Genomic DNA, 22,853 nt, shown 5'->3' with positions numbered 1-22,853 from the left:
AATCTCAGCACTAAGCTACATAAAATATGTCCCGTCTGCACGACAAAAACACAGAGTTCCATTATCCAAAAGACATAGTGGTAGACCAGGTCCCACACTTTGAACATGGCTAACAACACAACAAACCTTTAACAGGACACATTAAACAGAGCACCTTTGGGACACCCTGTCCAGCATATAGTTGGTTATCACCATGCCCACAACAACACTTACTTACACTTATGATATGGCACTTACTAAAATCTAACAAAATACATTGGAAAGAAGTAGTGATATACATTCAACATGACCCAGAGGCACCATGTAGAGCCTCACTATGAATGACCCAGTGCCCACCCCTTATCTCTGCTCCCTATCTTCTCCCGGAATTACTGACACGACAAACAGTGGTGACTTTGGGGGGAGGGGATAGAGTTAACAGCGATTACAGGTGGGAATGAGGAATTACCGGGAGAATCAGTAATTTAGGTTTTACACCTGGACATTTTGGCTGCTTTTAGCTGTCATCATTTCCAAGTGAAAAACACAGGCTCCACGGATGTACTGGGTATTCCACCCTGAAGTCAGATTTTAAAGTACCTTAAAACACCTGCCACCAAGAAAAACCAAACACTCATCTCCTGCAGCTAATGGGCATGTTTAATGACTAAGAAGACACTCAAACAATAGGCGCATCCTTCAATTCATAACCACTAATCACTCAAATCATACACCCACAGCACAATGGATAAAACACCCCCTCTTGACTGAGAATATTACCAGAGCACATCAGCTGGAATATCACAAGCAAAGTCAGGCATTGGTCTGCAGTGACAAATCAAGTGGAAAGTCACCAGACTGCCAAAAGCCAATGGCAGAATGTGAGCTTTATAAATGTAAACATAACAAGTTGTTAAAATCTGTTAATAGTCCTTCCTAAAGAGCAACCAGATCTTACATTTAGTAAATGCATTGTTCTACAGTATGATTGCATGAGTCAGCTTTTAGCAGAAAACACTGGAAATAATTTGTGGTAACAAGGATAATCCTACTCTATTCCACAAGATTTTGATATAGACAACCACTGCCTTTCACTAAAGGTAAATCTGATGGAATTACTAGAAGTGGCATGGTACTTCCATCATAGCGGAAAGAGTAACATTCTGTGAAAACACACTGGACTTCCTCTACTGGTCAAGGATATCGGTTTGGTCACCTTGCTATCACTCTAACGTTATTAAATAGATGTGGGGGTGGATGCCATCCAGGCCTACTTTATTGTTCACAATGAAGAGGGAAAACACACAATAATTGATACAAAAACACTTTTTAAAAATATGAAAGTAACATTGTTGCCATAAGGAGAACTCCACACACATTTTGTCCTTCAGTCAGCTCAGCGGATTAATGAGCTTTCAACAAATATCCCACGGTAACAAAAGGGTGACATGTTTCAGTACTAAAGTGGTTTTATACCATAATTTAAATATCAGCTGACTGAAATACTATTCCGTAAATTCACTTTACAAAAATATCACCTCATTGAAGCAAATGATAGAAAATCTACGCATATGTTTGTAGAGGGTGTATAGGACACAATGTTTCTTACATAATATTTTTGCCAATCATACTCTGCCCTACGACCAACATAGTCGGTGATCCTTAGGAGGAAAAATACTTGGTCATCATAAAGCAGAGCAGTGTGGCGCAGACAAGGCATTCAGTAGGAATATGATTAGTAATATTTTTACATAATATTATGATCAGGCCATACCTTAGGGAACTTGACTATATAATCCAAAGTAAAAAATTTACAAAATCAAGAAAATGTGGTCCTTTTAAAAGAGGATAAGGATGCAGAGAACAATTTCCAGTTGCTTGAAAATTGACTGTAAAAAGTTAAAAGAAGCGTTACCTCTCTACGGTTGTGCCGCTGCTGAAGGAGCCCTCCTTTCCATTCCGCAACTCCATTGTCAGTGGTGTCTCTGCCATCTTCTGCTCCATCTCTTGATGGGCCCTGTCCCCACAGCGATGAGGAACAGGTGTCAAAGGGGGCTCTCTGCTGCTGGGTCCCACCCGCCGGCAGCGCATCAGACGCTGGTAAGCGGTTCTGAAGTCCCTGTTCAAAGCTGCGTACAGAATAGGGTTCAGGGCTGAGTTGGCGTACCCCAGCCACAGGACAATAAAGAAGGCTGTTTCATCGACTAGAGTGTCATTCACCCCCTGGTAGGTGAACACGGTGAAATAAGGGAACCAGCAGATGATGAAGGCCCCCATGACTGCTGCTAGCGTCACTGTGGCTTTGTGTTCTCTAACAGTGGGCAGCGCAGGGCTTAAAGCATTACAACAGTTTGCATGGTTTATCCTTTTGGCTTGTTCCCGGGCAATTTTGAATATTTTATAGTACATCATACACATAATAACCAAAGGTAGATAAAATGTCAACAGGCCATCCACCAGCACATATTCCCGATTGAGCTCAAACTGGCATTCACTCTTGTTATCCGAGTCTCGAAGGTTCTGAACTTTTTTGTCTTTTGTGTTCCATCCCATGTGAATTGGAAGGAACGACACCATAAGTGACACTACCCATATGACAATCATTGCTATGGCAACCCGGCAGGGAGTGACCAACATAGAGTAACGAAGTGGGGCTGTGACCCCGTAGTAGCGGTCCAGGCTAATCATGAAGAGATTGAGGATGGAGGCTGTGCAGAGCATGACATCTAAGCTGGTGTAGATGTTGCAGAAGGTTGCGCCAAATGGCCATTCTCCATACAGCAGGTCAACTGCAGAAAAAGGTAGCACCAAAACACCGAGCAGTAGGTCAGTGATGGCCAATGAGACAATGAAGCAGTTGGTCAGGCTCCGTAGCTTGCGGTCAAAACGCACAGCGAGGCAAACCACCACATTGCCACAGATGGTGATGAAGATAATAAGTACAAGAAGCAGACCAATCAAAACATTGTAGACTACAGGTTTCCAGCAAGGAACATCAGTGTGGTTGAGGCTGTCGGCCATGCTTTCATAGTAAGGATCCACCTTCCCTGTCATTCATGCTATCACTGGATATTATGTTTTTTGTTTTCCTTAGGGCAAAGGCATGGGCAAGGCTTGAGATGAATATGCTTTCTTAGCCTAAAGATTTCTCCAAAACTCTTTTTCTTTCTTAGAGAAGCCAAATATCCCAGGAGGTAGGGTTCAGTCTCATGAAGAAGACACCTTCCATCTTGAAACAACAAGATTTTTTTAATCTTGGGAGTCTTGACTGAAAATTTGACAGATACCAAGTACTTTACGTGCCATGAACATGGTGTCCTGTTGTTCCCTTGAAGTATTGTTTTAAAATCTCACTCCAATCCATGTACATTGGATACCTTGATGGCAGCCCGCTGTTCTAACAAGAGTTTTCTTTATTGAAGATTTTCTTTGGACTCCTCCACTTTCTTTTCTTGCATATGATTGGTTTCCTTTCTTGGTTTAGGGGGTGCAGGCAAGGTGGGTCTTGAGTCTGCTCATCCGTAACTGACCACAACCACATGGGAGAGATGGAGGAGACAACAAGAATTCTGCTGCATGATTCTCTGTTGGCAAAAGAGGGAGGGAATGCCAAAATTAGCAGCTAGTCACGAACTGAAGAAGTCTTGAAGAGATCTTCATGGCCAGAAGATGCCACAGATCAGTATCTGGGACATGAAAAAAAGAATACAACATGTTAGAAGCTGACATTAAAACTTACAAAATGAATAAACATGCTATTGTTTTTGACAGAAAAAGCATTTAATGACTATTAAATGTTGGGAAAATAAAAGGTTTGTTAGAGCATGAAGATGCCTACAGCTTCCTTGAAATGGTCAGATTCATACAACACTGTAAGTTAAGTAACTCCAAGGCAGAGGTCTTCAAACTGGGAGGCACGACCCGCTGGGGGTCCATGGCTGTATTCCCAAGGGAGGGATCAAATACCTAAGGAAGTACTTGTAAAAGAAGACGGCATGAAAGTGTAATTTATATATTTGGCGTGTTTGGAGGTTGACTTCATTTAGTTGAGGTGCATGAAAAAGTATGGGAACTGTAATGCTGAGCACCATGAGGTCAGGGTCAGTGAGTTTGGTGGCAGAGACATAGAGGTGGCTTAACCCCTTCGCCGCGGCAGGAATTCCACCGCGGCGCTGGTGGGGGGGTTGGGGGCAGTTGCGGTGGCGCTGTGCTTGTGACGGAACCACTCCGTCACGAGTCACGGGTGAGCTGTGCTCATGACGGAGTGGTTCCGTCACGTCTCCGCCCACTGCGCTAATCGCCCGCACAGGCGGGGAATTAGCGCCGCGTGGGCGGAGCGGCCGCCAACGGCCGCAGCATGACGGAACCACTCCGTCATGAGCACAGCTCACCCGTGACTCGTGACGGAGTGGTTCCGTCTTGAGCACGGAAAGGGTTAAAAGAACAAAATATTGTAGCTTCTTTGAAGTTTTTTTCAGCTGCATGAAACTGCATATAAAATAACGCAGACATCAAATGAAAAATAAGTGCAAGTTAAGCTAGTCAGTCGTAATGTACTCTTTTACATGATGAAATCTCAGTTGGTTAATGTGATCACTGCAGATGTCTGTGTATTTGACCGAGGAATCATTTATAGTGATATATGGCCCAGATGCTCACAGAAAGCACCGTGAATATTCAAGTTATTTATTAAAATGGTATTACATACAGTATAAGTTTGGCTGCCACAAAATGATTTAGTATTTAAGATAAAATGAGTGCTTTCGGAATACATATTTTAGTAATATGTAATCAGATTGTACCTAGCGCAGACATGTCTTTGTAAGTGTCCATTTAAAAGATGCACCTCAAAACTCAGCAGATGGCATCCTTGCATTATTTCTTGAGAAAGAATAAATCTCTGCCTCCAGTCTTCAATGGAATCGTCAAGTGACTGCATCATGAACAGCCTAGTCTGGCTCACAAGCAGCTTTTACATTTGCTATTTAACCAATTGTGCACATTTACATTTCTTTGAGGTAACAGGGAGCATTGAGAGCAGGCCTATTTCTTCTGAAGCTCTCTGTTCGTACCTCTGCTTCACAACACAGAAGAACCTCTCAACCCACACAGCCGCTTTCAGCAAGAGGCACCTCAAGGTTGACATTAACCTTGCAGAGATGATTGCCTTTCACTGGGAACAGTTTTTGTAAAATTAAAAAGGTTTGGCATGCCATTCCCCATAGACCCCAGCCACTTTTACCTCTATCTACGTGCAGATGTCATTTCAGGTGCGTTAGGGGGTGGCAGGGTCTCATTCAGATACAGAACCTGGCTCTGATGGTCTGGACACCTGGGGCCTTAAAGTATTGGCCCTGGAGAAAAGTCCATGGGACCCAGAGACGAATGAGACAAGATGATAAGGTGGAAGAGGACCTTGATAAATGGGGTAGGACAATTGATAGAATTTAGGAACACCCTGATGATCACAGACCTAGCGAGGCCACAGATGGGAGTAGGGACACTGAATAGCACACAGTTCAGATTATGTATGAGAGCGGCACGCGATACAGACATGTGAGAGTCCGTGCCAATGTATAACTAGAATGCCTGAACCTATGTATGCTACAGAGATGGTTGCAATCACATTGTTTGTGTTTATTTTGCGAAAACCTAATTAAATATTTGTTTGTAAAAGAGGTGGCTTTGAGGAGATGTATGCTATGTGGAGACTATTTTGTGCTTATAAATGGACAGAGACAGCTTTCTCAGACAGGTGTCACGAGTAGGGGACAAGAAATAGGGGCTTTTCTTTTAAAGGGCCAGGTGCAGCAGATGCAGTGGTATTGGGGTCAGGGGTGCGAAGGGCCACTGCCCAACATTTATTGATGTCTCACAATCAAAAAGGGGAATGGGTGCCCAATTTGCTTTCTTGCATTAGGGGTCAGGTCATGTTTGATATGCAGTGTACAGAGCACAAGCAACAACGTGGTGGGGGGTGCGAGATGTGGGATTTTTTATTTTACACAAAGGGCCATTGCGTTCTCTGTGCATCAGGCCTATGACTGATGCGCAGTGGAGAGGGCAGTGGAGGCCACAGGGCTGTAGGCATCATTGGTGCTGCAGGTCCAGTGGCAATGGGGCGCAGGGCAGTAAGGGGCCAACAAAATGCAAATTATGGCTGTTTTATTATCCTCCCTTGCTTGCATTAGGGCCCAGTTCACCTTTGCTGTGTCAGTGGTACTTGGGAGCTCAAAACAATGGCCCAAAGGTGGGGGAAATTGAAGCATAGGAGTCACCATAGGTTTGGCCTTAGAGCAATGATAGAAGCTTAGCAAAATGGGAACTAATGTTTTTATTAAAGGGCAGGGGTGTCAACCCACTGTGCACAGCAGTAGCTTTCATAAGCGAAACAGGTTTCGTGACCACTGCATCACAGTTATAAAAGTCTTTAAAAAAGGTGAATTGGTGCTCATTTACCTTGCTAGCATTAGGGCTGAATGCATTCTTGGCGCAAAGAGGGGTTGCAACAAGTTTATTTTCCGAAAGGGTCAGAGAGCCTGTTTCAAGATTGGAGCATTGGTCAAGCATGGTGGGGAAGTTGTGAAAGAGGCAGAGGAGACAGCCTGCTCCACACGGCATAATCTATCATTAGTGCAGTAGGTACAGTTGCATTGTGGCCCAGACGCACAAGGGACACACAACACACCTTTTGTTTTTGGTCAATTTCAGTTTTTGTTTGATGTATGTGCTCTTTTATAATTCTCACATTTACTGTGGAGTATGAGCAACAGAACAAGCAACCCTGAAATAATGTCATAATACAAGCTCCTGACCTCAGCCTGTCCCGCGTGCTGGCATAACATGTTGTGGGAAGAGGGGCGACTTCCCAACTTTTGCTTTGGTGACTTCACAGCAAAAACAGTTGAAGACCTCGGCTCTAAGGATAGCACTTTATTGAAAAGCATTACTATCCAAATAGTTAAATGGCCTGGCCTTAATAGCCACATCTCATTAACAAACATCCATAGTCTGTTGTCTGCTCCGATGTCTAGTGTACTGTTCATAGGTTCAATCATGTAAGCAGCATATTTATAATGGTGCATTTATGCTGCTATGGGGTGCATCATTAGCTGCTTTAGTGTTGTAATGTCATCAGTAATCGCCAGGGTGTAGACATATGCACCTTTATATGAGTACATTGTACAAGATTGTGTAGGACCTACAAGAGATGTTCTTGTGGTTCTTATGGTAACATTATTCACTCTTGTAAAGAAAGTGATCTTGTTTCCAAGCAAACTACTCCACAACTACCACCTTACATTTGACCATGCCTTCAGCAGGGATTCAGGAACAGTATTTGATCAAATGTCAATGCTGGGTTATGGTCCAGCCTCTCAGCGGGCCCTCACTTTGTATAACTCTATTCAGCCCAGGCGAATTTTAGAAGCCCTCTTCCATATTTTGCAGTGGGACATTGGTGACCCAGTAATATGAACAAAAAGGGTCCAAATAATTGACTTGAGCGAACAGTTTTTAAATGGATTCATCTTTTCATGATACAGGTTTTTAGTGACTACTTTCTATGTATTTCAATTTTTCTCCTATTTAAATTTTTTTCACTCTGTTACAAATGTAACTTTCTATACCATTTTTCTTTCTTTCAATTCTGTCACAACTTTCTTAGGGCACCACTCAAGTCCTAGTCATAAGAACATCTTTTTAAATCAGTAGAAGTGGTCCTTTTTAGGTCTCGCCTGAGCCAACGCATGTGCTGCTCTGCGAGACATTTAGTAGGTGGGTTTTCCAAGTGCTGCCACAGGCTTTTGGTGGCCTAAAGCTTGCGTGCACGTGAGCGTGCAAGCGCGCAGCCGCCATCTGTCTTTCCTCTGTTGATCGCGATCACTTTCACTTTCGCAGACCGCGCGGCCGTGTCACTTTCACGGCCGCGTGGCCAATGCTTGTTTTTCATGCAGAGAATTGCAGATTATATACACAAACAAGGCTGGGAGGAAACATGTGCATGCGCTCACTGTCTCACACCTTGCGGGCGTGAATGGTCAGAGCCATTAGACTCTCCCAGCTGAGGAATTAGTGTCCGCGAGCCCGACAGGCACCAAAACATCCAGCACGCATACTTCACACAAGCGAAGGCGCTACAGAACCGCTCCGAGCCTCTCCTATTTAGGAGCCTTCACTAAACACAGCCAAAAACAGACCGAATCCTAAACCGACCAGACACAAACCTGACCAGCGAGGAAACCCTGCATGCAGCACGTGGAGGCGCTTTTTAGACTGTAGTCATCACCTAGAGACGCACCAAAGGCATACACTTACAAATGATAACACACGGGATGACAGGACAACTAAGAGATAGCTGTATGGCACACTGCCATTTAGGAAGGCTGACTTCGCAATACTGTGACCAAAACGAGACACGTGCCTCTAAACCTGCTTAGCATGTGTCAACGCGGATAACACAAAGGGAGGAAGTGACAGGTAATATGGATGGAATTATTATGACGACGCAGGGAATTTCAGACCATGGTGCAAGAGACGTGGATGTCTGGTATAAGCTAAGTGGCAGTCCGGTCTGTGATCCCAGCATCTGAGCGTGCTGCCCAGAAAAGACTGGTATTCATAACTACCTAATGTCAGCTAATAATTAACTCATACCTGGCATCGTACTCTCAGAATTCAGCCCCTAAAGTAAAGAACTTTCTACTAGTTACGGGTAGTCTGACTTCAACCAAACTCGTATGGCCACAAGCACTGGCAAGCCAATCGGTCGGAGGTATTTGAGGTGGACGTTTTGTAATGCCTTTATTTTCAGTACAACCTTTACCATCTGAGCTGTTATCAACTATTTCTCCAGGAACACATTTAGGGGCGGTGCTGTACAATATGTGTGTTCACTTATGCAGATCCTCTACCTTTTCAGAATGTTTTGGGTTCTTCCCAATAAAGGATGTGGGAGTTTGTAGGCTTGCTTCCTATATTGCTTAAGTTACCGCTTATATATAAATCACACTTTGCCCCAGTGTCATCCCTAGAACACGCTCCCTTCAGATCGGTTGAAGGATGTTGCCGACCTGCCCTCCTTGAGTGAATGGTTGCTGTCCAGAGCCTATGTTCCTTTCTGACAAGTTACTACCAGAGCACCAACAAACGTTTGCAAATGTATGCAACTGAATGGTAGGCTAGAATGAGGGAGTTTGTTGTCATGACCATGGCTCCAAGGGGGGCTTAAAGAGGGGAGACAGATGCTGCACCTATGGATCCTTTTGTACTAAAGAGTGAGGAAACTAGAACAAAGCAATGCATGTCTTTCATACATGCCTGTACGCATGTACAGTGTGAGACAGCAATTTGAATGCGTGTTTCTACTTCTAAATGAAAACCCTTATTTGTTCAACACATCATAGTTAAGTCGTTGAGGAACTTTTTGTGATAATATAGATATTCAAGGGCCAGTTACATGCCGAGTTTTCAGGACAAAAACTGACTTTGTAATGTTTTCTATTTATATTCAACGCATGTAAATATAATTTATGTGCATATCCTGAAATACACCAGGCACTCCTAAACCAACATTGAATTCCCTTATGTTATTGGATTAGTGCTGGATGGAACGGCAGGAAAAGGGTTCACATTAAATGATGTCCGTCATTCATAGCATTGTGCCAATAGTGTATTTATGTATTTATTTAAGTAATGCTTTTTGTAAGGCATCTATAGCACCTGAGCCTTTTTCAGACCACTTAACTGAGTTGGTAAATAAACATGCTCAGTCATTGTTTCCAATGTAGTGCCTTTCTAGAGACACTTCAAAATGAGGTTAGGTTTGTGTGCATGCTGTACCCTAATTCCACTGGGTGTCATGTCCTCCGCCTCCCTGCTTTTCACCCGAGTTTACTATCTCATATCAAGGACTCAAAAATCGAACGAGAGGCAGATTTCCATAGACAGCGCTGCTCTCTGCTAGAGGAATTATTAAACTAATAAAGAAAACCATTGTGTCCTCAGTTTGAGGTCATTCGAGGCTATTTTCTGCCTCCACTGGTGTAATTAGAGGTACTTTTTACCGCAAGACCCCGACACTCTTTTCTGACAACTCACTATAAGATAATAAAGCAAGGCGGGAGGAAATGGCACAGGCTGGGGTGCATGGTCCCTTTAATTGTCACCATATACGCGCATAGTAAATGGAGGGGGGTCTCTTGCGGAGGGGAAATCTGGAGAACGTGACAAGCAGCCAAGGAGCAAAGTGATAAAATAAGAGATCTAAGGATGGGACTGATGACATTTCCATACTTCCAAATCTTAGCTAGACCTGAATATAGTAACGGGGGGTAGTCTTGTAATACATTTGTATTTCTTCTAGCTAGAGAGAACCCATAAGTTTTAAGAAACAGAGTAGATGGCCATGCAGGTTGTAGGATTGGAGGGCATGAAGTAACAAGAACACCCTGTGCAATTAAACCAACAGCCCACCAACCATCATTCACATCACAGTATGGTCAACAAACGAACAACATGGTAGAGGTAGCTGTGATGGTCCTATGGTACCACTAAAAATTATGCAAATGACTAGGCATAATCTCTGTAGCGAACATCTGAGAACACACCATGATACACACACCTACACAGGCAAACATCACTTTTAAAGGAAGATCCATTGATGTGGTAGAAAACCACAAGACTAGACTACTTCTGACTTCTCCTAAGGGCAGGAGCCTGCTCTGTACTACAGAAAGAAAGTCTTCTACTGAAACAACCAACATGTCAAGTGGCCTTGTAAATGTTATCTGCTGTGCTTCACAAAACACAGGTATCATAAATAAAGCGTGGGATGTAAGCCAATCAGCTGCGCAACAGGATATATAGGACAAACTTCTGTTGAGCTCTTTAAGAGTGAAGGTTAAATTGCTGCTGAGCAAATTAAAATGAGTTGTGGGGTATTAATTGTGGGCAAGTAATACTATGCTCTAGTAACTGATGCAATTGAAGTAACACTGTTTTTTTCTAACGCTAATCCTCATGTAAAGTGCTCTGATACCTCCGGGTCTAGCCAGTGCTATATAAAACTCATCAAATAAATAAATAAAATAAATAAGGGGGAAAGTTTATGCGTCCTAGACTTGTAAACACTGTAAAGCTGCCTGATTGAGGAATGTGTGGCTCTGCCAGTGATGCACAAACAGAACAATAGAGGTTAGGTCCACTGCGTTAGCAGCTTTGGCTGCCTCCGACTACCGATCCCAAAATGATCTACACTTTTTCTTTACTTGTAAATGTTATCTAAAATATATTAAATGGTTTTTACTACCATATTTTAAGAAACAAAGACTACTTTCCCTGGAGCAGTCTTATTTGATGCTGCTTACCCTGCACACTGATGAACTAATTTTTCGCGTTAGCACTTTTCTGAGAGTTACTACCTACGCACGCAAAACAATGGAAAACCCCTGAAATAATCTCTGCTGCTAAATAATATGTAATTTTGTAATATGTGTTGTTTTTAATATGTATTTTGAATTATAATTAATTATTGGGATTGTATATAGGTGACTGCTTTTATGGATTTGATAAAATTCGAATAAAGACTATGAAATCGAAATCGACTACCGATCCCAGGCTCACACTTTAGGAACTATTTGATACTATACCCTTAGTGTCCACTTTTGTGTTGAATATGCTATGGAGCTCACATTTTTCCACAGACGCGCCTATCCCTGTCAGTTCAGAGAACGTTACTAATGCCCTCGCCCAGGAGTGTTTCAGGTTCTGAACTGACAGTAGACAATCATTTTAAATCACTCCAGGCATCTGGAGATTTGCAACACTTAATAGCTCCAATTCAAGCTCAAAGACCCTGTATATTGTATATGAGGGATAAGCACTGGAATGAATTCTTTTTAAAGGCGTCGATATTAAAAATGTAAGGAGTATTTTGCCAAAACAAAGAAAGTCTGCTGGGGCAGAAACACTGTGCTCTTTTCCTGTGGTGCAGCTTTTTAATACTGAATCAATAAAACAAGTTAATTTACTTTCTCAATGGAAGATGGACTCTGTGCTCCAAAATGCTGAGAAAAATGGTTTAAAATGAAGAAATTATCTAGGGCACTCACAGAAAAGCAGGCCCCTCTTCGTTTCTGTTCCATTTGTGTTCCACTTTTGACCTTGTAAAGACACTCTTTATGACTGTCTTGCAAAGTACACAAGCCGGTCTGCATTTGTGCTCCAGGCAACGTCAGCAGAAAACGCCAGCCCGCCAGACCAAAAACACAGGCCCACAACTTATATAAGAAAACAAGCATTGGCATAGCCAATAGGTCTCGCTTTTGGGACCTTATAAGTATTTAGTTTTGCAGCACAATATCCTTGGTGCAACAACATTAACTGTTGCATGGCTAAACACTTAGAAGGTCCCAAAGGTGAGACCTATTGGCTATGCCAATGCTTGTTAATATTGTGTGCATATGTTTACTTCTGCTCTATAATTTGTGCACACCATAATCTCATAAATTACCAAGCACAATTGCAAACTTCAACAGACTATTCCAACCTATTTTTATTTATTTTAGAAAACCGTATATGAGATCAACATTCTGACCTGGCAGCTTTGGAATACACCTATTTCATTCCTGCAATTGTAATTGGTATCAGCAATTTCTGGTTGTGGAAATAGTCTGGTATTGGGAATTTGGCTCTGGGGGTACACTGAAAAACGGGTAATTAACCAAAGCACATTACCTTGATACTTCCTGATTTTCCATGTGCTTCCCATCCAGAAATGTCATCTGCGTTTAGCGGGTGAACATCAGGAATGTGGTATTATCACATTGACTGTGAATATAATTGGGATAGCAAATGGAGTCAGCTAGAAGCAGCGCATTTGCCAAAAAACAGCAGAAACCAAGTTAGCAAGATTTGAGGAGCCCCCTACCAGATTTACAAGAACGTATCTCTGCTGGGCAGGTAGAGGCAGGGCTGTTGTGTCCCAGAAACCTGTCAGCGGGACTCAAGCTGCCATAAAACAGATATTAAAATGGACTCTTCACTATAGATAGATGCCACAACCCTACCAATCATGAGCCTGTTGGCTTTAACATCTTGTTGCAAATTCATCAACACTTTGCGCTGGTATAAGTTTATCAAAAGTGACACAAACCAGTGTAAAGTGTTGATTTGTTTTCTATTTCCAGAGCAAAACCAATTTTTACTAAAATGGTTCCTAAAAGTAAGTCAAAGAAACTTTCTGTTACTTTGGCCAAGGTGGTGCCCCATGGGTGGTGCGTGGGCATTCCTATACTACCACCCATTCTTTTTGATGTAAAATCCTATCTACTACAATTAGTGGATAGGCCTTTGTACCAAAAACTACTTGGTAAAATATTTTTATTTCTCCAAACTTTGCATGCGTGTTGCACTGTATCATGAAAATACAATGTTTGAAAGGTTTTATAGTCTGTCTTAGTGGCGTTTTTTGTGCCTCCAGTACAAACCTATGCTAGACATCATGCACACGCCACTGCACGTTATCTTAAGATATGTGAGTGGCACTAGTCTGCAGGCACAGCCGGTACAGGTAAGAGTGGTGGGGCGGGGCAGGGGTGAATTGACAGACGACTGAATAGGGAATATAAAATAAAAAATAAAAAACACTTACCCGACTCAGCGATGCGACGAGCGCCAGGTAAGTGGTTTTTTATATATTTTGTTCATTTTATTTTCCCTATTCTGTCGGCTGTCACCTCCCCTCCCCCCCTTCGCTCTTACCTGTTCTGGCCACACCTGCTAGGCTGAATATTTGTGAGCCACCACTTGGGAAGAAAGCGGCAGCGCCATATTTTAGTAGATATGTGATGCTCTCTCTTGCCTGAGCAATGCAACACAGCAACTTTGGCAGCTGCAATGCGCTGCACTAGCAATGACTACATTTGCCTCCTTGTGGCTTGTACAGAAACTTAATAACTTAATTTAGGAAAAAATAAAACTGCACATTGATCTCACGCACTATGAGCACACAGAGGCACATCCATGCCGTGACCTACAATCCCACTACACTGAAATGCACACAAACATAGATCGTAGATGCAGCATGTCTTGAATGTGAAATGCTCGTTTGAAGTGCACTAAATGTCAACTGTTGCATTTAGTTATTTCTAAACACAATTTTCCTTACTGTTAGTGGGACTGTCCACTTATTTGGATGGATTTAATGTGTGCAATGTGCAGCCAATGTAAAATGAACACTGCTCAAAATATGTATTTTCTTCGAGGCAGAGTGGGCTGTCAAAATGAGTGTGCATCGTTACCTCTGTTCGTGAGCTCTTTACTGTATATTAATTATCCTTAAGTCATAATTCAAGCTGTTCAAATATAAGCACAAACATCAAAATGGTTAATAAGCTAAGTTAAACACAAAATACATTTGGCAATACTATAGAAGAAATGTGAACCAAGCAACATAGCACACGTTTTGGATCTGGGAAACAATAAACTGCAGGAAATCTACCGCAAACCGTGTATGGCAAACATCTCAGCGAGATCAAATACTTACTCAGTGTCCATTTCACAAACGTGAAATAACATATCGCATACAGTTTTAAACGACTCCCATAAACTGATTAAAGGGGTTACCAGAATTTCCTTAAAATTGTACAAAATGCAGCTGTTTGCGCCTTGCCCCAACCCCTTACCCTAGTGATCATTGGACTTGTTGTCTTTAAGAGCTCAAAATGTGTCTAAGATGATCAGCTATCTGTATTGATCTGTGGCACTTAGCACATTATTAAAAAACAATATTTTATTTTTAGACCCATTGAGTCTAGCTATAGAAGACAGCTGAACTAAGAGGAGCATAACGCAAAACAGCTGAACTGACCAGGGAACCGCTGTTTAGTGAACAACACAATCTACTCTTTTAAAAAAAAAAAAATTATTGAGCAGACATAACAGATAAATCCCCCTTCTTTAATGATAAATAGTACAATTAAAATGAACCATGAAGAAACCAGCATCACCATCGATCCGAACAAATAATCTAAAACGCACAGTAAAACATCTATGAATACTTCCATTCATTATGTACATTATAAGTGTTAATTTCTGCCATATATTGTTTCACTAATTAGGAAAACTAGAGAAATGCAGACCAATAAAATGAAACTACTTGTAAAACATACTTATCCACTTCCCCACCGCCTCTGCTCTAATCCATGTAATCAATCCAGATCTAGCATTTGTAAAGAGCAAGTGCATTATTATATTGACATAGACATTTTGTCACTTTATCATTCTGTTTATTACCAATTAATAAAGGGAAAACAAGTGCTGTGGTACTCAGAATAATGTAATCAAATATTAAGATACTGCTTCAGAATAAAGTGTGTTAGTGCTTCTAGCAAATAATATATCTTTGGGTACATTGTAACTTCAGTTCAAGAAATTGCCAGATCAGAAGTAGATAAACCAGAGTTCTCATGTATTAAAATTTTTGAAAAGAACCCGCAATTCATCTAACAATGGATAACCGGGGGGCGTGGACTGGCGGCACCAGCGATGGCCGCGAACTAGTGAAGCTCCGGGAGCGGTAAAGCTCCCCCGACGATCCGACCAACTATCCGCGCATCTATCCGGCCCCCACTGACCTGTGACCATATCGGAGGGTGAGAGGCATTGATTGATCCGCCCCAGCGGCCGCCCGGTGCCTGGAAACGCTGCTGGCGCCGAAGAACAGGCGGCGGCCTGGCTGCGAGCCTGCAGCCGGGACCTCCAGTTTGAATCCGAGCTGGCCGTTGGTGGTGCGGCCCCGCGGCGAGGACGCGCCGCGAGCCCCCCCATGTCTCCTGCGAGTGACGGCGGGAGCGGAGCGGCGAAGGCGGGTGAGCGACCCAACGTTGCGGCATCGACTGCTCACGCCGGATCGTTGAGGACGACTGCGGTGCGGTGGAGGAGCCCTGCGTCGATTCCGGCGCTTGCCGACGCCGCGGCGGACGCGTGCTGGGACCGGACCACACAGTGAGTTTCCCCCGGGAGTGTGCGGGGCGGAGCGTGCTCTGGAGGGGGGGCGCACCTGCAGCCCTGATAGCGCTGTGTCCCCTCGGGACTGTGACGCGCCGTTTACTTGCTCTGGACGCCATTGTGGATCGACGCTGGAGGGGCCCTCGGGGGCTGTAGGAGCTGATGAGACCGGGGGGCCCTGGTGACAGACCCGCCGGATTGAAGGAGGCTCAGGAGGCCCGGCGCCGGCGGCCGCCGACCAGCGTAGGCCTGCGGACCGAGGGGGCTGGCAGGCCCTCCATACGCTGCGCCGCCTGCGGCCCCCCTTGCGATGGTGCTGGGAGACCGCTCCGCCCTGCCTGTCGAGGCGAGTGAAAGACGACGGTGTTGCCGTGCCCCTTCGCCCGGCTGTTGCCCGTCAGGCAGGGAAAACCGACAGGCCGCGCTTGGCGTCAGGTCAGGCGGCAGGCGGCGGAGACTACCTGTCCGGACTGGGCGGGCTGGGGGGAGATGGGGGGCAAGGGCCAACGGACGGCTGCGCAAGCTAAACTCGACAAATACGCATTCGCCAAGGACCCGAGGGGCCCACCGGAACGCGGAGAACTGTCGGGAGGGGCCGTGGACTCCGGAGCAGCGACCAAAGTGACCTTGGAGGATATTATGGCGGCCCTTACGAACGTGCAGACCATGGTGGGGTCGATCTCCACTGATGTTTCCCTCCTACGTGCAGATTTTTCAAAAATGACCGACAGAGTGAAGGAAGTAGAAAAGGTGACAAAATCTCTCACTGCGGACACTACCTCCCTGCTCCAAAGAGTCGGTCGTCTGGAGGCGGACAACAGGTTTCTGGCGTCAAAATTGGACGATCAGGAGGGGCGCTCCCGACGGAACAACGTCCGAATTACCGGGGTTCCCGAGAATGAGGTGGGCCCCGCCATGGACCTCTATGTTGAGGAACTCATACAATCCAAGCTTCAGCCCCGCGGACTGTCCACCCTCTTCTCAGTGGAACGGGCGCACAGAGTGCCTGGAGGTAGGCCCCAGCCCGGAGCGCCCCCTAGGCCAATTGTGGCACGGATCTTCAATTTTAGGGACCGCGACGCTATATTGCTGGCAGCGCGGGTGGCGCCGCCCTTGCGCATACAAAATTCCTTGATCTCCTTTTTCCCGGACTATACAGCGGCGGTGGCCAAATGGCGCAGAAGTTTTATAGAGGTGAAAAAAGTACTTCGCCGCAAGGAACTTTCATATTCGATGCTGTTTCCGGCTAAATTGAGAGTGGTAGCACAGGGCAAGACATGGTTCTTTGAAACGCCAGAGGAGGCCCACGACTGTCTCGAGGGCTGGCAGCCTGTGAGTGGTACCGACAGATCGAAGAGGCGGCAGCGTCAAGACACAGAATTGCACGGGAATTCCCAGCCGTGTCGGCAGGAGGGGACGGAGCCGGGCCCCGGGAGTCCTGACCCGGATGACTGAACTGTTGGCGCCTGCCGTGGGACCGGCGACATGGGGAGGAGGGGATGCACCCACTGCAGGAAGGGACAAATGAGTGGCACGGAGACTGTTCACTGGGGGGCTCCTTCCTTACGAGAGATGCTTCCAGTGCCTACAAGTACCATAGAAAATCGGAGGGCGCACAGTTTGCATGGTTACGGGACAGTGTGGAGGCTGGGGGAGAGGTGCCGGCTCTCGGACTTCCTTCCCTCTACAAGCAAGTACTGTTGATGGGATTGAGGCACTCTGCTATGTTGGGGTGGCGGGTAGTTTGGGATCCGTCTGGCAGGGAAGCAGGGAGGGGGGTAGTTGGGGGGCGAGGGTTTCCGTTATGGACTTGTTGGATTTTTCTGTTTTCTTTTTTAGTTTCTTGGTTTGTCAGTCACCTTCAGTGGGTCAGGGGAACTTACATATGTGAGACACGTTCATCGCCTACGACTATTAAATTCAGGGTAGATACACTAGGGGATTTGATCCTGACAGGGGTTGACTTGCACATGCTAAGCAGCCACTCTGATGACAACTACAGTTCTGCAACCGGCTGGTGACCAGGCCCCGGGTGGTCCATTGACAGTGCTGTCGTGGAATGTGAATGGCCTGGGCAATAAAATCAAACGGGGGTTGGTACTACAACACCTTAAACGGCATGCCCCGTCGGTGGTTCTACTGCAGGAGACCCACTTAGTGGGAACAGCCGTTAAGGCACTCGATAGATGGGGTTTTACAATGATAGCACATTCAGAGTTTACTGCTGGCTCTAGGGGAGCGGGGATCCTTATCCGGAAAAGTTGCCCCCTGGTGGTGAAAGGGAAGTGGACAGATGACCAAGGGCGCTTTGCTGTGATGGCCGGGCAGTGGGAGGGGCGCAGCTTCAATTTTGTCACAGTATATATTCCTCCGGCATTGCACTCTCTTGCTTTCCCGGCTCTGGGGGGTTTTCTGCTAGGCCTGCCCCCTGGAGAACTGATACTAGGGGCGATTTCAACACTACAGTGGACGATGCGTGGGACAGGCACCCCCCGAGGGAGCGCAGCGCGGCTACTTCGCCCTTGCACGACTTCATAGATGCTATGGGATTGCAGGACACCTGGCGCATACACCACCCCACGGAGCGTCAATACACGCATCACTCCAGCGCGCATAACAGTCTTTCACGTATCGACTACCTCCTTACGTCCCCGGCATGCATTGAGAAACTACTGAAGGTCAAGCACCTCCCCAGGGGGATCTCAGATCACTCCCCGATGCTGCTGTCATGCGCCTCGGGCCTGGTGGGGCGGAGACGCATCTACCCGATACACCCCAGCTATCTAAAACTCCCCAACATACGTAAGACCCTACATAAAACCACGAAACATTACTTTAAGGACAACACGCAGTCCGTTACCTCACCCGTTATCCTCTGGGAGGCCTACAAAGTAGTGCTACGTGGACAGGCCATCGCATCCATTACAGCCCACAGACGCACCGCGGCGCAACAGATGTTAGAGCTTGAGGCGGCGGTGACCGAGGCAGAAAGGGAGCACGCACGAGAGCCCACTGACACGAGAGTACAGGCATTAAACCTCGCTAAACAGACATACAGGGACCATTTATGGAAGGCAGCCCGGGTGCATCTTACGAAAACGCAACACACCATCTATGAGGTGGGAGACAAGGCGGGCAAATTACTAGCGTGGCTAGATAAAAAAGAGAGGGCAAGCAGATGGGTAGCGCAGATACGGTTGGCCACGGGTGAGGTTGTGACGAATCCTGACGAAATAGTGAGGGACTTTGCAACCCATTACGAACAGGTGTACACTCCCGTAGTAACGGCCTCTGTTGACGACAGCCTGGCATCTCTGCGGGACATATGTCTTCCGCGATTGCAGGAGGAGGATGCGGAGGCATTAGAGGCTGACCTCTCCGCAGAAGAGATAGCCCTGGCCATTCGGGGCCTCCAGTCTGGGAAAGCCTTGGGGCCTAATGGGGTTCCGATAGAATTATACAAGAAGGAGTCAGACACGGTAGTTCCCCACCTGCTGTAAATGTACGAAACCAGCTTAAAGGAGGGCATACTCCCCCGCGACCAGAGAGTCGCGACACTGGTGGCGATATTAAAACCTGGGAAGCCTCCCCACGACTGCAACTCCTACAGACCTATCTCACTCCTTAACGCAGAAGCGAAAATTCTAGCGAAGGTGTTAGCCACCCGTCTGCAGCCTTATTTGCAGATGCTCATACACCCTGACAAATCCGGCTTTATGCCGGGACGCAACACAGCGATGAATATTAGACGACTGCATGGCATATTGGCCGGAGGACCCCATATTCAGGAAGATGCGGTTATCTTGTCGCTGGACGCCAGTATGGCGTTTGACCGTGTGGAGTGGCCCTTCCTCTTTGCAGTGCTTGAGCGGTTTGGTTTCGGGCCCAAATTTCGTGCTTGGGTACGTTTGCTATATAGCGCGCCTCTGGCACAGGTGGCAGTGAACGGACGGCTATCGGAGGACTTTCCGCTGGGGCGGGGAACTAGACAGGGGTGTCCTCTCTCCCCACTGCTGTTCGCTCTAGTGCTGGAACCCTTGGCGGCGTGGATCAGGCAGGATCCGGTCATCACGGGACTGAAGTGGACTGAGAGCTGGGACGACCGTGTCTCCCTCTATGCAGATGATATTCTGGTGTACCTGACGCGGCCGAAATGGTCTATCAGTAGTCTGTTGGACATCTGTGAATCGTACGGTAGATTATCCGGATATCTGATCAATTGGGCAAAGTCAGTACTTTACGTCCTGCACGGACCCATACCACAACTCCCTAGAGGAGTAACACTAATGGTGGCGGTGGATGGTTTCCGATACCTCGGCATTAACATCAAGCCTGACCCAGCCCTATTCTTTGAACGCAACCTACTTCCACCCTTCCGCAGACTCCGGAGCGATGTTAAACACTGGCACTCTCTTCCGCTGACGTTGCTGGGGAGAGCAGCCCTGTTCAAGATGATGGCCCTCCCGCGTTTCCTCTATGTGCTACAAAACACGCCCATGCCAATCCCAGACTCCTACTTTAAATTGGTTGAGGCGGAGATGGGCAGTCTGCTGTGGGAGGGCGGACCCCACCGCATTGCTCTCTGCAAACTGATGAGGAGTTGGTACGACGGGGGAATTGCCCTACCCAACATACGCTTATATTACTGGGCCTCCCAGCTCACGGTAATCAATCAGTGGCTTCATGCGCCGCAGGACGACCCGGCTCTGTGCATGGATAGGCATAAGATGGGGGTGACAGGAGTACTTCGTGCCTTGTACAATAAATCCCCCAAAAATACACTACCGGGCCCCACACAACACACCCTACATATATGGCACACGGCGCAGCGCAGGCTTGGTTGGGAGGGAGTGATCACTCGTCAGACACCGCTATGGGTTTCTCCCGCGACAGGCATGATGCATTTAAGTAAGGAATTTGCGGGGTGGGACCTGATAGGCATCTCCAGGGTCGGCGACCTCTGGTGGCGGGGTGAGATGGTCCCGTTTGAGCAACTGCGGATAGAATATCAGCTGCAGCGGGCGGAAAGTTTCAAATTTCTGCAGATTCAACATGCCTTGAGGAATGCTATACCTAGAGGGACCACCCCACCTGAGTCCTCCCCACTCGAGGATCGTTTACTTACAGACCATCTGACCAAGAAAGCTATATCGCTGACATATCGTAAGTTAATAAACCATCAAAAAGACCCCACAGAACTTCTTAAACAGAAATGGGAGGTAGATGTTGGGGACATGGATGAGCACGAATGGCAGGAAGCGACTGCGTCCCCGCGGGAGGTGGCGGTTTCGTCCAAACTAAAATTGGTGCAGCCTAAAATACTGCACAGGATATACTACACTAGATCCACGCTACATAAAATGGGGAGAGCGGTTGATCCGCTTTGCCTACGGGGATGCGGCCTCCAGGGTAACTTTTTTCATACGATCTGGAATCGCCCTGTCATTGCCGGATATTGGAGAGAGGTTATGGCAACGGTCTCCCGAGTAACCGGGCGTGAGGTTCCCCCTGAGCCCCGGATGTGTTTACTGAATATATGGGATGATACAGACCTGAACCACGCTGAACAAACCTGGGTGTCCATAGGGCTAGTATTGGCCAAAAGGAATATTGCGCGACACGGGGGGGCGCCAGCAGTCCCCTCGCACGCATGGTGGTGTCGCGACTTAGATAGCGCCATGGTTGCGGAGAAGGTGGTATGTGCTAATAGGGGTTGCCCCCGGCGATGGCAGATAATATGGGGAAAATGGAACACATTCAGGGGTCATATATGCACACCCCCGTCATCGGGATCAGAGTCCGACCTCAGCGAATGATGCAGACGGTATACTTCTTGATTAGAGGGGAGGGGGCTCACGTATGGGACTGCTTGCAGAAGGTACTCTGTGTTATATGTACTGCTGACGTATGGCTGTTCCAAAGCGATGTCACCTTTGTTATATTTGACAGAAAAGAATTCAACCTATGTCGTGAACGTGAACTTTGTATAAGGAAAGGTGTAAAATTACTGTTAATAAAAATTGTTTTACAAAAAAAAAAAAAAACAATGGATAACCAGTTCATTGGTACCTCAGCACCCTACTTCCAAAATTGCCAAGTGGCCTTGTATCTTTTGAGTCCCCCTACTTGCTTTGCATAGGCCTCTTCATGGTACAAGTCATTTTATCCTCAGAGTGCAACTTTGAAGGAGCCTGACTGGTTCACCAATTCTGCAGGATCAAGGAGCGTGCAATCAACAATGCTACAAAAGTAACATATTGTTGACTCATTTTGGAGATACCAAATAAAGCCAAATTAGGATCTGGTAGAACTGTACAGCCTAAGGCCTGACTTTTATCCTGAAACACTTGCCGCCAGAAATCGGTAAGGTGTGGGCATGTAAAGAACGAATGGAGCCATCCCCCGTCACCTAATTGCTCACACAGAGAACAGTTGTTGGAGACTGCTGGATACATTTAGTGGTGAATTTCCGGGATATAATATGCCAGCCATCTTGACAGAGATGCCATTCTTTTATAGTTGGCTGCCTGTAGAGATTTATAGCCTAATTCTGCAATTAGTTTCCACTCACTCACCGATAGCTGGCATTGTGTTTTTTCTAGCACCCTTGAAAAAAAGTCTGCTAGATTTAGTTTGCCGGAAAACTCCTTCAATGTTCTATACCGATTTTCAATTCCTTGCAATTTGCCAATATCGAGAATACTGCTAATCGATTGAAGCTCTTGTGTCTGATTTTTGTAGTGGATCTGCAAGAAATGCTTTATCTTATTAAAACTTAGATAGTGTTGTTCACACTGAGGGCCCACCCCAGCAATTAGATCTGCCCATAAGATAGATTTCCTTTGACCCTTGAAGTCACAGAACAT

At 46.1% G+C, this 22,853-nt stretch overlaps 1 protein-coding gene across 2 annotated transcripts in view; it reads right to left on the bottom strand.

The window, feature by feature from the left end:
• Nucleotides 1-22,853, bottom strand: part of HRH2 (histamine receptor H2) — a 544,866-nt gene that overhangs the window by 269,068 nt on the left and 252,945 nt on the right. The window contains exon 2 of one of the 2 annotated variants that reach the window (XM_085618258.1): nt 1,895-3,665. In XM_085618258.1, coding sequence (XP_085474384.1) covers nt 1,895-3,033 — 1,139 coding nt within the window. In that variant the 5' untranslated portion in view covers nt 3,034-3,665. The remainder of the gene's footprint in view (nt 1-1,894; nt 3,666-22,853) is intronic. The other variant, XM_085618259.1, reaches the window with a different exon arrangement.

Source organism: Triturus cristatus, chromosome 7 (assembly GCF_964204655.1).
Source record: "Triturus cristatus chromosome 7, aTriCri1.1, whole genome shotgun sequence".
NCBI classification, from domain to species: domain Eukaryota; kingdom Metazoa; phylum Chordata; class Amphibia; order Caudata; family Salamandridae; genus Triturus; species Triturus cristatus.
The sequence above is the reverse complement of the archived record's forward strand: the minus strand, read 5'-3'. Positions and strand labels throughout refer to the sequence as shown.